This window comes from Amblyomma americanum, chromosome 3 (assembly GCF_052857255.1).
Source record: "Amblyomma americanum isolate KBUSLIRL-KWMA chromosome 3, ASM5285725v1, whole genome shotgun sequence".
NCBI lineage: Eukaryota > Metazoa > Arthropoda > Arachnida > Ixodida > Ixodidae > Amblyomma > Amblyomma americanum.
In genome coordinates, this window is record NC_135499.1 from 214,048,910 (window position 1) to 214,066,235 (window position 17,326).

Here is a 17,326-nt window from a genome sequence, read left to right on the forward strand (position 1 = left end):
TGGTGAAGGGTTGGCTATTAAAATTTACTGCAACAATCCGTGGCACATTGGCAGTTTGGCATTCATGCACGATGCCTGACATAAATGTGCATAATACCACTTGGCATGTCCAGGGTCATAAAGTTCTGAGGTGGATGCAGGAGTGTGAGATGCAATTAAATTACGTCTTCACAGGATGGCACACGAAGGTGATGTCCTCATTATTGTGCACGTGCAAGAAGTGTGTAAACCATGCCAGCCCCCTCTCGCGCTGCCTACACGTGCTCATTAGTTCGCAAGTACCAAGCATGCCGTGCATGTGTGTTTACTTTAGAAGTGGACGACCCCGTGTCTTGAGACGCACAGTGACTTACACATCTGCTGCCCCCACAGAAATGGAAGCGTAAGGGTCTGGGCTAGTTGGTCATCCTTGCTGAAGAATTGCTGCGCACCACACAAAAAATGACAAGCAGACGAGTTGATGGAATCGTGCTTTACTTACACAGCGTGTGCATGTTGCAGTCGCATCACTGCTATCATGTCTGCACCAGCTGCGCTCGGAGAACATGGAGCTGGAGTCTCGCATCAGTGGCCTGCAGGCGCGCCGGGACCAACTGCTGGCTGTCAGTGCACGCCTGATAGGGCCCCTGGGCGGGGGCACGGCCTCTCCCATGGTGCCTACGTCCAGCCCTCCTGTGCCTCTTGTGCCCCACGCCACTGCAGAGGCAAATGCAGCTGCAAGCATGAGCTTTGCCACGAGGGCAAGCATGTCTGCGTCTTCGGTGTGTACCTTTGTGTGTGAAGGAGAAAGAAGTAGAATAGAACATGTTTTATTTCACAGAAATATTGCATAGAATAAATATGCACACACTTATGTGGCTCCTTAGCCGATGAGGCTAGTTACAGATCTGTTATTACAAAAGTGCAATATTTTTAGAACAATAATGCTGGAGAACATGACATTTCATTAAAAGGGTGAGTTTCACTGCCGTAATAATATATGTCGTGCATATATTGTATGACAGTACAGTGTTGACAAGGCGCTTAAAGGGTCCATGCAACGGTTTTGAAAGTGGCTATAAAATGTGTGCATTATGCAAAGTAAAGGCCATGCATACAAGCCCTCAAAAGTGAACCAATAATTTACAAATAATTTTTAGAAACTCCCATCCCCGCGCCTCATGGCGACATCCACTTCGCGATGCGAAAAAATTCACTTTGCGAAAAAAAGGCTTTGGATATCAAATATCTGTTCAGGATGAAAAAAAAAAATAATTCATAAAATGAAACAGGCAAATGCTGTTGCCCTTATTTTTTTCAAAATAGATGTCTCGTATTTGCAACTGAAATGAACAAAACTAGACTGACTCAGCACGATATAAAAAAATATGATGTGACTCACAGACCATGGCACGCGGCGCCGGACAAGAAAGAGGAACAGCGTTGAAATTCGAACTGTTCACTTGCGCTGCTCGCGCTGTGGTGGCCTAGCCCAACTTCCTCGCCTTAGCTCCGACAGTGTTGAGGTTCAAACTGTTTTTGTTTGCGCTGCTCGCGCTGCAGCGGCCTAGCCCAACTTCCTCTTTCTTGTCCGGCGCCGCGTGCCATGACCTGCGAGCCAAGCACGGCCCACGGCGTGGTATGCAGCCCTCGCAAAGCCGCATACCAGAGAGTCACCGGTGAAGCACTCGATCACTCACCACATCGTGACTTCGGGACCTCCGGTGTTTGCTCGCTGTCGCCATTTGTCGGGAGAACGCCTCGCTATCGCTCGCCGTGAGTTCGAACACATGCTGGAACTCGGCATAGTACGCCCTTCCTCCAGCAACTGGGCATCGCCAGTTCACATGGTGCCAAAGAAAGATCCGGGTGACTGGAGACCATGTGGAGATTACCGCGCCCTCAGCGCTCGCACTTTACCAGACCGCTATCCACTTCCTCACATACAGGACTTCACATCAAATCTGGCTGGGTGCACGATCTTCTCTAAAATTTACATAGTGAAGGCTTATCAAATTCCTGTGGAGCCCGCTGATATTCTGAAAATGGCCATTACCACACCGTTTGGCCTCTTTGATTATGTGTGGATGCCTTTTGGCTTGTGCAACGCCGCACAGACTTCAGCGAGCTATCAACGAGGTTATGCGAGGCCTCGACTTCGTGTTCGCTTACATCGATGATCTCCTCGTAGCAAGTTCTGAGCATGAAGCTCATCTGCGCGCCCTCTTCCACCGACTGGATGAATATGGGCTCGTCACCAACCCAAGCAAGTGCCTCTTTGGCATAGCTACAATAGAGTTCCTCGGCCACCTTGTCGCTCCACAGGGCATTCGACCTCTCGACAGCAATGTCAAAGTCGTTCAAAATTTTCTCGTCCCCACGTCACTCAAAAAGCTCAGAGAATTCTCGGGCCTCCTGAACTTTGATCGCCGCTTTCTCCCAAAGTGCGCCTCTTTCCTGAAGCCTCTGACTGATCTTTTGGCTACGAAGAAAGATTATGCTTCACCACTTCAGTGGACTGAGGATGCTGCCGCTGCATTTGCTGCTGCCAAGAAGGCGCTCGCAGACGCCACTGCCCATACATCTAGTTCCTGATGCTCCACTGCGCCTCGTCACCGACGCCTCGAGCATTGCCGTCGGTGCAGTTCTCGAGCATTACATCTCTAGTTGGCAGCCCCTCAGTTCTTCCTCCCAAAAGCTGAAGCCACCTGAGTCTATATACAGCACCTTCGGTCGAGAATTGCTTGCTGTGTACCTCGCCATCAAGCACTTTCGCCACTTCCTGGAGGGCCGGGACTTCACGTCATCACGGACCATAAGCCCTTGACGTTTGCCTTCCAAAGGAACCACACCACCTACACTGCACGCGAGATCCGCCAACTGTGTTTTATCTCCGAGTTTAGAGTGGATCTCCGTCACGTCCATGGCCCGGAGAATGCTGCTGCTGATGCGCTTTCTCGTGTTAGTGCCATGGCGTTTGAATCACCAGTGGACATGGAGGAGCTAGCGGCTGCACTGCGCAATGATCCAGAGCTGCATCGTCTTCGCTCCTCATTCACGTCCCTGTCCTTCGCCGAATGTCCACTACCGTTTTCCTCCCAGTTCATTACATGCGAGACATCCACTGGCGTCTCGCGCCACTACGTACCTTTGGCTTTCCGTCGCTCCATTGTTGAAAAACTGCACTGCCTGAGCCACCCTGGTATTCATGCTACGCAGAACCAGATAACATCGAGTTTCCTTTGGCCAAGCATCTATGCCGAAGTCCACCACTGGGCACGAACCTGCCTTCACTGCCAGCGCGTCAAAGCTCACCGGCATACCGTCACGCCTGCCTCTCCTTTTCGGCTGCCTGACGCACGGTTTTCCCATGTTCACATAGACATTGTTGGACCACTCCCATTATCGCGTGGAGCCTCTTATCTGCTCACCTGTGTGGACTGTTTCACCTGCTGGCCTGAGGCGTTGCCCATTGCTGACACTACAGCCGAGACCGTTGCTTCGGCCTCTCGTTTCGGCTGCCCGCCTGTCGTCACCACGACCGCAGCCACCAGTTTCAATCGGCCCTATTTACTGCCCTTGTCAATATTCTGGGCATTCGCCACATCTATACGACCGCCTACCATCCTTCGGCCAATGGCATGGTGGAACGTCTGCATCGACAACTGAAGGCTGCCCTTACCACTTATCAGCCAAGGGAACGCTGGTCCGACCACCTCCCCTCGTCATCTTGGGCATTCGCTCAGCCCTGAAGGCTGATCTCAGCAGCTCTTCTGCTGAGGTAGTCTACGGTGTTCCCCTGCGTCTCCCTGGGGAATTCTTCTCACCTTCTTCCCCTCCGTTAATCCATGACGCTTCCACCTACATCCGAGATTTGCGCAACACATTTCGACAAATTAACCCTGTCATCCCTGCTGCCTGTCACCCTCAGTCCGTGTTCGTCAGCCAGGACCTGGCCTCCTGCACCCATGTCTTCATGCGTTGTGACCACATCCGTCCACCCCTCATGCCGGCCTACGATGGATTGTTCCGCGTCCTACACCGTGCGCAGAAGACCTTCACGTTAGACGTCAGCAGCCGTGAAGACATCGTGGCTGCTGACCGCCTCAAACCAGCCTACATTGCCACTCCTCTGCCCGTCGGCCCTACACTCGCTCTCGCTTCGACTGCGCCACCATCCTCCAAGCACATCCGCTGGTCGAATCCTGTGGCTTCGCTCTACGGGCGGGAGCCCTGTAGCACCCCTCGCGCCGCGCTCGACTCGCAGGCCATGGCACTCGGCGCCAGGCAAGAAAGAGGAAGTTGGGCTAGGCCGCCGCAACGCGAGCTGCACAAGTAAACAGTTCGAACCTCAACGGTGTCGGAGCTGGTTCTTCCTCGCCTTAGCTCCGACAACACACTATTGGCAACTAAATATAGCATGATGTCTAGTATAAAACCTAATTAATTTGGAGTTCAAGGAACTGGAAAAAATATCCAAATCATTCATAGGTCAATTTAAAAAATCCCCACCTCCCCCGGAAAAGGGTTGGCGTGCTGGAAGAACAATATGGACGTAAGCGAGATGAAGTACATAGGTGTTTTGGAACGGTGAGACTGCTTTTAAAAAGGAAAAATAAATTACCAGCAACAAGCCAGTCGGCGTCTGAAAGCGGTTCGGAGCAATTACTCCCAAAAACAAATGAAAATGCGGGCCAGCAGCTGCTGTCACCGTGGACTAATGGCGGAGCTCAGAAACCGAAATAATGTGTTTAGGCTATTTTGCAGCCTAGCAACAGGGACCCTTCGGTCATCGTCACGCCTGCCGTTACACGCACGTCGGAGGTGCATGGGTTACAGTGCACTATGCAAAAGGCAGGATTTTTACGTGATCGCTTGCTCTGTTTGAGATCTTTACTCGCCCCTTCAGGAGCCTCTACTCGCCCCTTCAGGAGCCTCTACTCGCCCCTTCAGGAGACTCATGAAAAATTTCGCAAGCGGGCTTTCTCTCATATCATGGTTGACCAAAACGAGGTAGCGGAGCTGACGCTAGAAAATGAAGAGGACAGGGCGGATGCCATGGGTCTGAGATTTAAATATGTAGCACAGTTTGGAAGTATCTGACAAACAAACAAAAAAAAGACATGCTTTCGCATTGCGATTGTTTGAAGCAAGTGGTTCGCCATCTTATTTCCATAATGTGTCATGTGAGGAGCCCACTTGCAGAATTTTGCGCAAGGTCCAAGCCTAGCAGCATCTGAATATGATTAGTCCACGCGATGAGCGGTGGAGAAAAAAGCAAAGAGGATGCCTTTGTACTGTCTTCCTGGTGCTTTAAACTCGATCTTCGGATAATTTGCCCAGATATTGGGGTTTCTTCGTGATCGATACTATGCGTCGACAACTTTTTTTAAGTCTGCGTGGTATTCAATCGCTGGCGAATGTTTGGGAATTTTCGAATATTCAGAAATTCTCTAATATCAATTAATATGAACCATATATCAAACATATTCATATTCGTATTTGAAATTTTGAATATTCATACATTCCTATTTTCTATCTTCTATTTTAACATACTTGTACCTGTTTCAAATGCTTTATTGAGTTGACACAGGTTTTATGGACATTACATCTTTTTTCTCAAGTAAGGTGGTGGCAGCTTTCATCTGCATGCATAACCAGGTCAACTAGTTTACGAGTAGCTGTGTTCTGCTCGTTAACTTGCTGATTACTGCTTGTTTCTGTAGCACTCTGGTGTTTGGTTAAGAGGTCGTTAGTGCAGGAAAAAAAAAAAGAGAGACATCAGCATTGGCACTGGTGCCCTAAACTTTCTTGCAAGGTGTGTTCATTTGAAGACGGTGATGAATGAATCAGTGAGTAAGTGGGTGAGGTGAGTCCATTTGAAAGCTTTATTGTTCCTAACTGACTAAGGTACAGCATATGATTCTGCACGTGCAAAATTATTGAACTTTCCTCACAAGGGTGTTTGCATATTTTTCGCTATGTATTGATGATGCAAAGAGACAAATCGCAATTTCTGTCCTGCTGCGTAACTTGCGCAGGGCTGTTCCATGGAGAAGCATGCCGGAGTGCCTCTGGGTTTTCCACTCGGCTTCCCCTCCACGGCGCAGCCAAGTGCCGATCACCAGCCACACCAGGCAAGCTCACAATAACAATAAAGGCGTTGATGGAAAAGCAATCCAAACTAAAAGAAAGTGCAGCCGAAATCAAAATTATTGAACAAGTGTCACATTTGATAGCACACTATTCTTCGACCTCAAGCTGTGAAGGTTGGCCAGTGTACTTCATCATGCATTCAAATATCAGTACATCAACCCTCATTACATCAAAATTGGGTGTGTGGAGTTTCACTTTTTGTAGTTGAAGTGGAGAGTCATTAAAACAAATGAGCCACAGCGAAATTGTGACGTCCAAGTGAGTGGTTTTTGAAGTGAAGGAAAGCCCGACAATCATTTTATGGCGCAGTAGGATCAGGTTAATTGAACTTTAGCTCATTAGAACTGTCATTTTGGTCTAATCAGCCACATGTGTTTCAGAGAGAAAAAACATAGTGGTATTATGCGTGACAGAAAATGCAACAGTTAATTCGAACAGGCCGTGCAGCGAATGTTTCCTGGCCAGTGAGGCATGACAGTGCAACCATGCCTTGAGCCTAGTGACAAGGGGCTGAGGGCCAGTAACCATGGCAGCTGATCATGTGATTCTGTCTAGTGCATGGCCTTTACAGTGCTGGTATGGCTGTGTGCATGCTCAGCTTTCTGTTATTGCCCGTGACCATCTGTGGTTGGCATACACTGCTCTCGCTGCCCAGTTTGCACCATGCATGGCGTTGTTCTGTCATCGTCCTAACGAATTGGGACATTTGTCATTCTATTCATTTCTCTGCACTCTGTCCTTTCCCCAGCCTGTCTTTTTCAGCCCTCCTGTTGTGACAGGGCACTGGCATATTTTGGCAGCCGGGGACATGTGTGTCTGCAGTAAATCAGCTCCTCATTGTGCCCAGGCTACTGGTTGCCCTTAGTTCGCATTGAAATCGAGCAAATTTTTTGGTCCCCTTCGAGTTAAAATTATCCACACTCAGCTGTAGGTATACGAAGGTAAAAAAAAATTTGTCCTTAGATCCTACATAAACTGAAAAAAATGCTTTTTTTTATTTACTCTTAAAAAATTAAATTAATGAAAAATTAGACACAGCAGCATGCCAACGGAGGAATTGAACTTCTTTGCGCATGCGTCTCTGTGTATCTCTCTCTCTGTGCTTAGCACGTGTTAGCAACTGCACAACCTCTTTGTGCATGTGCCTGTGTCTGTACCTTGCATGAAGTGCTGTTTCTCATAGGTTCTGCTTTGCCATAGCACCAGAGCACCTCTTTTGTTATTTGAGTTTGGTAGCCGCACAGCTTCACTCTCTGTACGAAATGATTTCATCATTTTGACCGGGTTTTCTTAATTGGTAAGCGGTGGAAGGAACATAGAATTTAATGGGATTGAATGTTGTTAACAGCTTCCAGCTTGTCTTTTGCTACTGTTATCTTGTAGCTGAAAAAATAAGCATCTTTGTGCACTTTCTTCTTTCCTTGTGGGGCTAATTGTCACCAAGAGACATATAATCAATGTTGTTAAGAACCTGCGCACACTTTTGAAGCATGCCTCTTGAGCCACTTTGTTGTCACTCCTTATTTCATGCTGTCCAATGCCTCCACTCTCAGTCATTCTTTATTCATTTCCACTCAGTCATTTGCCCACGCCAACTTTCTATTTCTACATGATATTGCTGCATGCTCTTATGCCTGCATGTACCGCAATATTTGATGGTAAAATTTGTGTTTTAGTGTAGCCAAGAGTTAAAGGGCCACAGAAAGGCATTTGAGCTTGGCTTTAAAATGCTTGCACTATGTAGAGTACAGGCCACCGAGCGTCCATGCCACGTACGAGACCTCAAAAGCGAGCGGGAAATTTACAATAAATTTTTTAAAATTCCCGCTTTCGCACCTTGCCGCGACGCGCGGTGGCGGACTTTCGCACGACAACCTGGCAGACGACGTCACGTCTTGCAAATGACGTCAGCAGCTGGGTGTTATCATTGGTTTACAGCGCCAAATTCTTTCAGGCGTCACGCGCTACCGTGGCCGCTCCGCGCGCGCCGCAGCCGGTGGAGGTAGGGGAGGGGCCGAGTGAGTTGGCCGAGCGGAGGAGCGGCGCCGTTTTGGCGTGCGAGAGGAAAGGGAAAGGCGCGAAGACGCGGAAGTTGAAATTTTGTCTGCATATAACTCGGCTTCCACAAAACCCATTGAAATAATTCTTGCTGGGGGATAACTATGAACCGTCGTCTTTTAACATCCCAGACATATCGCACCTTTATTGAGACCCCATTTCTTGGTCCCCTTAAACTTGCGCAGCAATCAAACCACTGCCATCTCTTGTGCCTGCAGGCAACCGAGCTGAGTGCAGCTTCACAGCAAGGCTTCCCTGGCCGGCCAGCGATGGGGCACCCAGAAGGAGTGCCCTCTGCCGAGAATTCATCGCACCGAGGCTCCACGCTGCCCACCTCTCGCCAGCCAAGCAATAGCTAGGAGCCGCACACATCACCTCAGCACCACCTGTACAGGACACATTCTCATGATGCTACGCGTCAGGAAGCTTTGTCAACTGTTCACACTTGGGGCTAGCCATATGTCCCAGTTGTTGGGCAGGCCTCCCAGCTTGAACAGACTGCAGGGAAAGTCACTGAGAATGTAATTTTATTGTTTTATACACGTCATCGCTGTTCAATATTAGCAACATGGTTCCCCATGTTGGGAGCTCTGCATTTGAACTCTACACTCAGGAGGGACGGTTTTACATACGTCTTTTACTGGCTTCGTCTCTCTTGGGAAGAAGATAAAGGAAACAGAGTCAAAGCAAAGGGTGAGCAAAGCTCTCAACAAGCCTTTGCTCTATGTGTGGCAGCATAGGTTGATCTTTCATTGCTCTTTCTCTCACACACACTGTTTCGTTCATTACAGAAACCACATTGTTAGTGTTGCGGCAGCTGCTGTCACATTGGCCCAGTGTTTTATAGTTTTTGGGTGCTGGCAAGCAAGCCAGTTGCTGAAACAGGAGATTCACCCTGTGTTGCTGCCCATGCTACACGAAACAAAAACTTTCCTAAGGAAAGGTTACATTTCTTTTTAATGACTCGTCTGTGTCTTGTATATTTGTATATTACTTGTGATGTGAGAGTCTTGCTCCCTTTAACTTATGTCATGCTCCGGGTGAGCAGGAACTTTACAGCCACTGGTGTTAGCTGCGAGTTAGACGCAGGCCTTTCATGGCATTACTTGTACAACCATGCCAGCTATGTTGACACCAGCCCTCTGTGTTCCCCCCGTTTACTGAGTTGCTGTCTGGTGTTCTATGGTCACCTCTAAAGTCTCCTGGGGCAAGCCACTTGGCATCATTATTCACTGCTACACCCAGCCAGGCATTCATTATTGTAATGTCTTTGGCAGAAATTGTTTTTTTTTTTCTGATGCCATTACACTGTACAAAAGTTCATGTTCAGATTGTTTTGTTTGTGTAATCTGTACAAAAGACAATGAACGTTGAGATCTTTTAAGTAGCACGAGTGTTCATTTATGTTAATTTGACAACCTGTATTGTTTGTGCAGTATTTCTTCTCACTGCATGTCATGTAAATAGTAAATAAACGTCGGCATTTTTACGCGGCATTCTTCTAGTTGTAGAACAGCTTGCGTCGGAGATAGCTGATGATTGCAATTGCTGTCAGAGTTGCCAACAGTTCAGTCCCAGGATGAAGACTGTTGATGGCGACCAGCGTCAGCATCGGCATGATTGGGAAGATGATGCACAGGATCACCATCTTGCGGAGAGATCTTCTCAGGACGATTATTACTGTTGCCAGTACAAAGGCGATCACAGCGACCGTGTCAGTGTTTACCAACATGGAGCAGTGCACCCCTGGAAAGGAGAGTGTTTTGTTTGCTATTTTCAGGAAATCATTTCATTACCAGTTCACATGGTAGAGAGCAAGACTGTGGTGGCGAGATTCAGTTATTTTGCATAAGATTCAAACTAAGGGAATTTTGCCATTAGAAAAGCTTACTGGCAAGTGCGTGGTGTTGCTGCAGTTTGATGTGCTGATTATTTTAAATCTACAAACGTTCTGGCTGGTAAAAAAAAAATCGTTTTCACAAATCTAGTAAATTTTTGTTGAGAACAATTTAATATAACGCATTATTCAATAGTAAAGGCCGTGTGCCGTCGTATTATTACTATGCTTGCAGTAGACGCGTTGACTTCACTGTGCGCTATGCACCTCACTGCTTGTAGACCCGTGTTTATTTTGGCGTTTGCACATTGGCATCGGCATCAAGCGGTCTCTGGTTCGCCTTTTGATAGCTCTTTGGAACAATGAAAACCGGATGTACTGTACGCGTCCACTTCCAAAATAATGATTGCATGATGACGGGAACGCTTTAATTCCTCACAGGAAGCCGTTCGTAAAGCAAACTACGACGGTTAAATAGGTTAGGTGAAATCGGGCGTATTGCGTCCGACTGCAAGGCTCTGTGGAACATAAACATACATCACCAGCTCGCCGCCGGTAAGTTGCGCGAGTGAAGTTTTTGTGAGCGTCATGACCAGGAATCTGCTGAGCAGAAAAGCGTGCAGCCTCACCTTTCACGGGGCCGCATTTTAGGTGGAGTAATTTTGTAGAAACGCTGCACGGCAGGTCAGCCGGCAGCGAGCTGTAAGCATGGTGCCGCCGGCCGTGGCACCAGCTTCTCTGCAAGAGCGCGCTGGCCAAACACGATTGCATCCGCTCGCTTCGTCTTTTTCGTTTCCTTCTTCTACTGTGTGAATATGTGCAGAAGAGCTGACGCAGCACTGGTAGCATTAAAGTTTAATAATGCGCGCTGTTTTCATGGCAAGAGTTGCGTACCGTTTCAGATTGTTATGAGCCACAACAGTGAGCGGGTCTTACCGGACCTAAACCTTGGTCAATCCTTTTCGTGGGTACGCGCCACATTATTAACGGTCGTCAACGCAGCCCGGCGTAGATATCCGAGGTCGTGGACGTTTGAACATCACTGTGCAGCTGAACCATCCTGGTGAAGCCTCCGTTGCGGGAATTAGTAGCCACAAAAGCAAGTTTAGGTATAATAAGTACTGAAGCTAAACTTTGGGATTTCAACATTACAAAAGTGCGCCCTTTAAACACTGCGTACAGTGCATTCTTGTATTCAAAAGTACTTGTACACGAAAGTATGTTTGTACAGCATTTCTCAGTATTGAAAACATTGGAGAGCTCACCTTTGGGACCTAAAACAGTTTGACAATAGACGTGCACCCGCTATGCCTGGCTTATAGTGCTATCTCGTATTGAATGCACTTTGTGCGCACCAAGGTAGTGCATTTTTAATCCAAAAAATTCTGGTGCTTGCACCCATGTCGCATGCAGTTGGAGTTGCTTCACAGGAACATGATGGGGCAAACTGACGACCAGGTTTAAGGCAGCGGCAAACTGCAACTGCTCGTAATGATTTTAAGAAGGCTCCAGTAAGGAACATAAGCACATGCAAGAGGATATTTTTCTCTGTGAAAGTTATACTGCAGTATGCACATTGATTGTGGGAAAGAATGAGCTGCAGCAGCCTGGATGCTTTTACTTTGCAATGTGCTGGGAGCTATCAAAAACTGGTGAAAACACAATGGAGTGCCCCTTCATTTAAAACACAAACTGCTGAGATGTCATTTAGAGCAGTGAAACCAGCAAAGGCATACAAACAGAAGCAACTGTCAGTATTCTGCTGAATTAACGCTATATGTGAGTACAGCCACAAAAATGTCCATTCTACCACGCAAAACTTTATTCATGAATCAAGGCTGCTACCCTCCAAAGGTTGCATTCTGTTTTTGTTTAACTTGTCATTCCTCTTTTCATGTCCCCACTGTACTTAAATTCCATGGATCTCTTTGTTTTGCATTATTTGATACTTGAATACGAGTACATTTTTCAGATTACAGCAATAATTGACTTAAAAGTCAATGTTTTGTCTCTGTAAACAGTGCCAAGCTTCTGCATACATACAGTCAAGGAAGAAAAAGCAAAAGTTGAGAAAAGGGGATAACCAGTTCTGTGCCATTACAGCAGAGGTCAACATAAATCCCTTCCTGTAAGCACATCGAAACCCATGAAACACCCTTGTTTTGAACACCTTCTCGTCAGCAGCACAGTCAGCACCCTGTAGCCAGATTAGTGACAGTGTTGCTAGTGAGGCACTAAAGCTTCATGTAGAATGCAACAGAAAAGACATGTTTTGCAGTTGCCGACTTCAGTGACGTCAACAGTTTCTTTCCAAAGCAGCACCTCAGGCACCTCAGTAATGAACAGGAGTGCAGAAATATTTATTTTTTATTAGTTTAAATGTGGCATCCCACTGATCAAAAATGTAATGTGCTTGCAGGTTCCTGAAGGAAGCAGTGTGCACTTCTGGCCAGGTTGTCCTTGATTATGACTAGGCCAGCCACTGATGCCTGTTTAACAGACATGGCTGTAGAGGGGATCACGAATGGCAGCGCCTATGAGGAAATTGCCCAGATTGGCACTGGAGCCTTCGGCACTGTGTACAAGGCCCGAGACCGGCAGAATGAGGGACGCTTTGTTGCTCTCAAGAAAGTCCGTGTGTCACTGAATGAGGAGGGAATCCCAACTGGAACTCTGCGTGAAATCGGCCTTCTTCGTCAGCTGGATGCTGCACAGCACCCAAATGTGGTACGCTTGCTGGACATCTGCCATGGCAACCGTTTGGAGCGGGAGCTGGTCCTCTTCCTTGTTTTTGAGCACATTGACCAGGACTTGGCAGGTTTCCTAGAGCGATGCCCAGAGCCGGGCCTAGACCCTGCACTCATTGCCTGGCTGCTCAAGCAGCTGCTGACTGGAGTGGAGTTCCTGCATTCGCATCGTATTGTTCACCGTGATCTGAAGCCTCAAAATGTGCTCGTAACTGCCCAGCAACAACTCAAGCTGGCCGACTTTGGCTTGGCTCGTCTCTACGAGCGGGAGATGTCATTGACGCCTGTGGTCGTCACTCTTTGGTACCGCCCGCCTGAGGTATGTGTTACTGGGGTTATGTTTCGTTGAATAAGTGGCTATTCACAAATTCTTCTCAGGATTTCAAATGTCACATAATTATGTGAAATTAAACAGGAAAGGACCTGAGTCGTCAGGAAAGAAAACTAATGGTTGTTGATTGAAAAAGTATGTGTATGCATGTGAAAGCAAGATAGGTAGTAGAAGCCCCTTGGGCACTAGTTAGTCTCCAAGGGGAATACTACTATGTGCTATGTGGTTCCCTGTATTTGAGCAAGCGTTCTAGTGCTGCCCTTTTAACAGAGTAGTAAACTCATCACAGGTGCTCCTGCAAGCAAACTATGGCTCACCGGTGGATTTGTGGAGCTGTGGTTGCATCCTAGCAGAAATGGCACGCCGCAAGCCACTCTTTGGAGGTCGCTCTGAGACAGATCAGCTGACACGGATCTTAGATGTGATGGGGCTACCACCAGAGGAGGAGTGGCCAGCTGATGCTGCAGTTTCAAGGCAGGCATTCTCAAACTTTAGCTCCTGCGGAACCTGTCTCGAGCAAGCTGTGCCACAGCTAGAACCTCCCTTCCTTGACCTGTTACACCAGATGCTGCGCTTTGGCCCTCACCATCGCATCACAGCAAAGGCTGCTCTGAGACACCCATGTTTGGCCAATGTTGGTGAAGAAAGTGTGATCTGATTGCATTTATGAAAGCAGCTGGTTCTCCCTACATGGCAGCTGCTGCAGATCTACAGGAGCATTGCAAAAATGGCCTCAGTGTGGCTATCACTGGTGCGATCCATCAGTCTAGGAAATGGACGCCTATGTATCGCTCAAAAATTTGATCTGGCAGCATGGAATTGTGCGTGAACTTTGATATCTTTTCTGAGAGAATTCTTGGCTTAGATGCCTGTTTGGCCCCTGTTAATTGCATGACACAGCCTGAGACTGGAACTATGGCAAACATGTGCTCTTGTGTCAGGGCAGGTACTTGTGGATAGCTCTTGGCATGAACTACCTCTGCAAGCAGTGCCATAGTGCCAGTGGTGGAATGAATTTTTAATATTCCTTTTTGCTATATATATACACACACACACACAGTTACCTTTTCCGGCAGTGAACACTGGAACTGTGCCAAACATGCACTCTTGTGATGAAGCAGGCATTTACAAACAGCTTCGTGGGCATGTTGAAGTGTCATAACATCATACAGAATGAATTGCAGTATTCCTTTTTGTGTTAGTATTTACACAGTTGTCTTGCAAAGCAGTGAAGCAGAGCATCTGTCTGGATGATATCAAACTGGGAGACTGGGCATGTTTATGGATTATGCCTTTTTTTCTGTGCTATTTCTGTGTTGTTCACTTTTTACGGAGCAGCTCAGTCCAACTACCTTTCTACTAACATTTGGTACTTGTCTCTTCGTTGACAAGTATATCCATTACATACAGGAAAACCATAGTCAGTGGTACTACGGATAATCCTGGGGCCACCTTTATAACTTTCTTTTCTGGGAATTCATTTGCACTGAAACCACCTTCACACAGTCCATGCTGCTCATGTCAGCTCAAAATCACCCTTCCTTGCAGACAAACTGGCTCATTTTGTCCAGGTGCCTTTGGAGGGAATGTTGTGACTATCGTTAATGACACATGGATGCTAGGCTATCTTGTGTGAACATTAAAGAGTATCTCTGACCTCCTCATGCCTGCCAAACAGCAAAGGCAGAAACCTGGTCGTATTGACGGTGGGTAGAACTAGTAGCAGAAGAAAATGGAGGCGAGGTGTCGATCAGTAGTTGGCACCAGATAACGGGATATTGTTAAGAGAGAGAGGAGTGAGGTGGAGGAAGTGATATCGAGAGAGTTTGTCAGTGTGAGAGGAGAAAGTGAGTGAATTGAGAGCTGTCTCGGCTCTGGGAGCTGGTTGAAGCATTCTGAGGCTGGTGCATGAGTGCTCTGATTACCAAGAATGCCTAAAGCCACTGTTCGAGAGATTTAAAGGATGCATGTTTGCCCAAGTACCCAAACCAGCTTGAATGTTTGCTAGGTTTGGGAAGAGAAGGATTCAAAGATGAAGAGTGCCAAGCTGAGTGAGGTACAAGATACTGTTCCAGTGAGCTGGGCAACACATTGTTGGAGCTTACGGTTGTGGCACTGACTTTGCAAGTGTTTAATGATGTTGCACCATCTCCCACAAACGAAGCACGTGGGAGTTGGAGGTAGGTGCATCGTGGTTGACTGAGTGCAAATGTGCTTGTCAAGGTGGTTCTTTTGACCCTCCTTTTAACCCACCACAGGGTAACCATTTTTAGAAGCTTGGACAGTGTTGGCAAGGAAAAGGAAACACCTTGGCTCTACACATAATGCCCCTACGATCTGCATTTGCTTGTGCTTGTCTGGTGCTATCGTCATGTTATGGGAAAAAGCATAGCATTCATACTCTTATGCCCCGGCACAGACTTCGGAACAGGGGGGTGGGGACAGTTACCCTTCTCCAGATGAGGCAGTGCCCCCCCCCCCAGTCTCCAACTGCTTGCACTCAGACCAGATTTCTGACGAACACTTCAATGTCAGGATGTTATTAATGTAAAGCAGAGTGGCGCTAAGCTTGTTGGCTTCATAGCCAGTCATAGAGTATATAATTTGAATAACCTAAACCAATCTTGCCCCAGCAGAAGTTGTTGATTGACTGATCCCTGTTCATGAGCAGGATTAGCAGAACTGAAACAGACTATGTACAAACTTTTTTAATGCAGTCAATCACTCCTTATGTGTACACCTTTATAAAGCTGCCCATTTTAATTTAAGTTTTAGATGCATTAACAAATACACTTTTGAAGTGAAATATAAAAAATATAAACAAAAATTAAATAAAATTGAATAATATTTGAATAAAACAAAATAAATATACAAAATAACTGAACTGCTCCCACTCAAAAAAAAAGTTCCGGAGTCCCTGTGTTCTTGCCATATATTCTATGCACTACATCGCGCAGCATGCATTTTTATGCTTTTATTGCCTGTTATGTATGTACTGCTATGTTGGGTTATACTTGACAATATTAAAAACTATTTTTTTACATCTACTTAAGTGCACCACATGTTCAAAAGTAATGAGGTGGATATGCGTAGTGCACATTATTCAGCAACGAATTTTTTGTACTGTTGCATTCTTGACATATGTACTGTCTGGGAAAGTTAACCCTGCACTTTTTGTTCTGTGGTATAGCTTTGCTTCTTAAGAACCTGTAATGGAAAAGGTTATTGCCTCCCTGATATCATGGTTATAACTAAGGGGCTTGCCTTTCTCTGCTGCCATTGTTCGGTTTGTTTATGGTTTATGGGGGTTTAATATACCAAGTCCCAAAGCAAGTCCCAAAGCGACTCAGGCTATGAGGGACACTGTAGTGAAGGGCTCTGGAAATTGCGACCACCTGTGGTTCTTTTACATGCACTGACATTGCACAGTACGTGGACCTCTAGAATTTTGCCTCCATCGAAATTGACCCCCGTGGACGGTATCAAACCTGCGTCTTTCGGGTCAGCAGCTGAGTGCCACAACCACTGAGCCACCGCGGCGGCGCCACTGTTTGGAGTACCTTCGTGAAAACATTGGTGCCTGTATGAGGCAAACCTCATATTAATTTCTTGTTCTTACAAATCTGTGCCCTCTGGCACTCATCTCTGGTGTATATTGAACTGTCTTTGTGTGTGGCAAAAGTTATGCTAGTTGCATGTTTTGTCAAGCAGTCAGCTTGCTGTTACTTTACAAGCAGAACCTTGGAATGTTTAATATGTGGTGAAGGCGTCATTGCTATCAAGTTTTCAAGCCTCGAAGTGTCGAATGGCCTGCCTGGCTCCAGGTGTACTCCAATAAGTGTTCACTCTTTCCTGCCAATTACTATTATGGCGCACACATATTCATTGTTGCTGTGTGGTGGGACATCGACCAGAGAGGCTGGGACATCTTTGAAAAGGCCTACCAGTAATCTGCTGACATCATCTGGTTGTTGTGAATGTGATCTGGCATGTACTCCAAGGCATGTACCCCACTTGCTACATCGTGTGCACATAACTAGCACTAGCTCTGGTTTCGGCCAAGCTGTGCAACTCCTGCACCTCCCTACCACTACTCAATCACAGAAATTACTGACTCCGGACTTTCCTCCCTGGATGCTCTCCTCTAAAAATTAGACAATTTACACCAGATGTGAATGCGAAGAATAGCATGCAATAGGCTATGCTACTGCAAGCTGC

At 46.8% G+C, this 17,326-nt stretch overlaps 2 protein-coding genes across 13 annotated transcripts in view; both read left to right on the plus strand.

Annotated features, from left to right (window-relative positions):
- LOC144126037 (zinc finger protein zfp-1-like) overlaps positions 1–9,689 on the plus strand; it is a 52,539-nt gene extending 42,850 nt beyond the window's left edge. For all 12 annotated transcript variants that reach the window (XM_077659928.1, XM_077659930.1, XM_077659927.1 and 9 more), the window contains 3 exons: positions 502–761; positions 6,021–6,116; positions 8,412–9,689. In XM_077659928.1, the coding sequence (XP_077516054.1) occupies positions 502–761; positions 6,021–6,116; positions 8,412–8,552 (497 nt within the window). In that variant the 3' untranslated portion in view covers positions 8,553–9,689. The remainder of the gene's footprint in view (positions 1–501; positions 762–6,020; positions 6,117–8,411) is intronic.
- Positions 9,690–10,356: 667 nt separating this feature from the next.
- LOC144126041 (cyclin-dependent kinase 6-like) lies at positions 10,357–15,971 on the plus strand. The gene is made up of 3 exons (XM_077659944.1): positions 10,357–10,585; positions 12,450–13,096; positions 13,398–15,971. The coding sequence occupies exons 2-3, from the start codon at positions 12,497–12,499 to the stop codon at positions 13,764–13,766; spliced, it is 969 nt and encodes a 322-aa protein (XP_077516070.1). The 5' UTR covers positions 10,357–10,585; positions 12,450–12,496; the 3' UTR covers positions 13,767–15,971.
- The last annotated feature ends 1,355 nt before the right edge of the window (positions 15,972–17,326 follow it).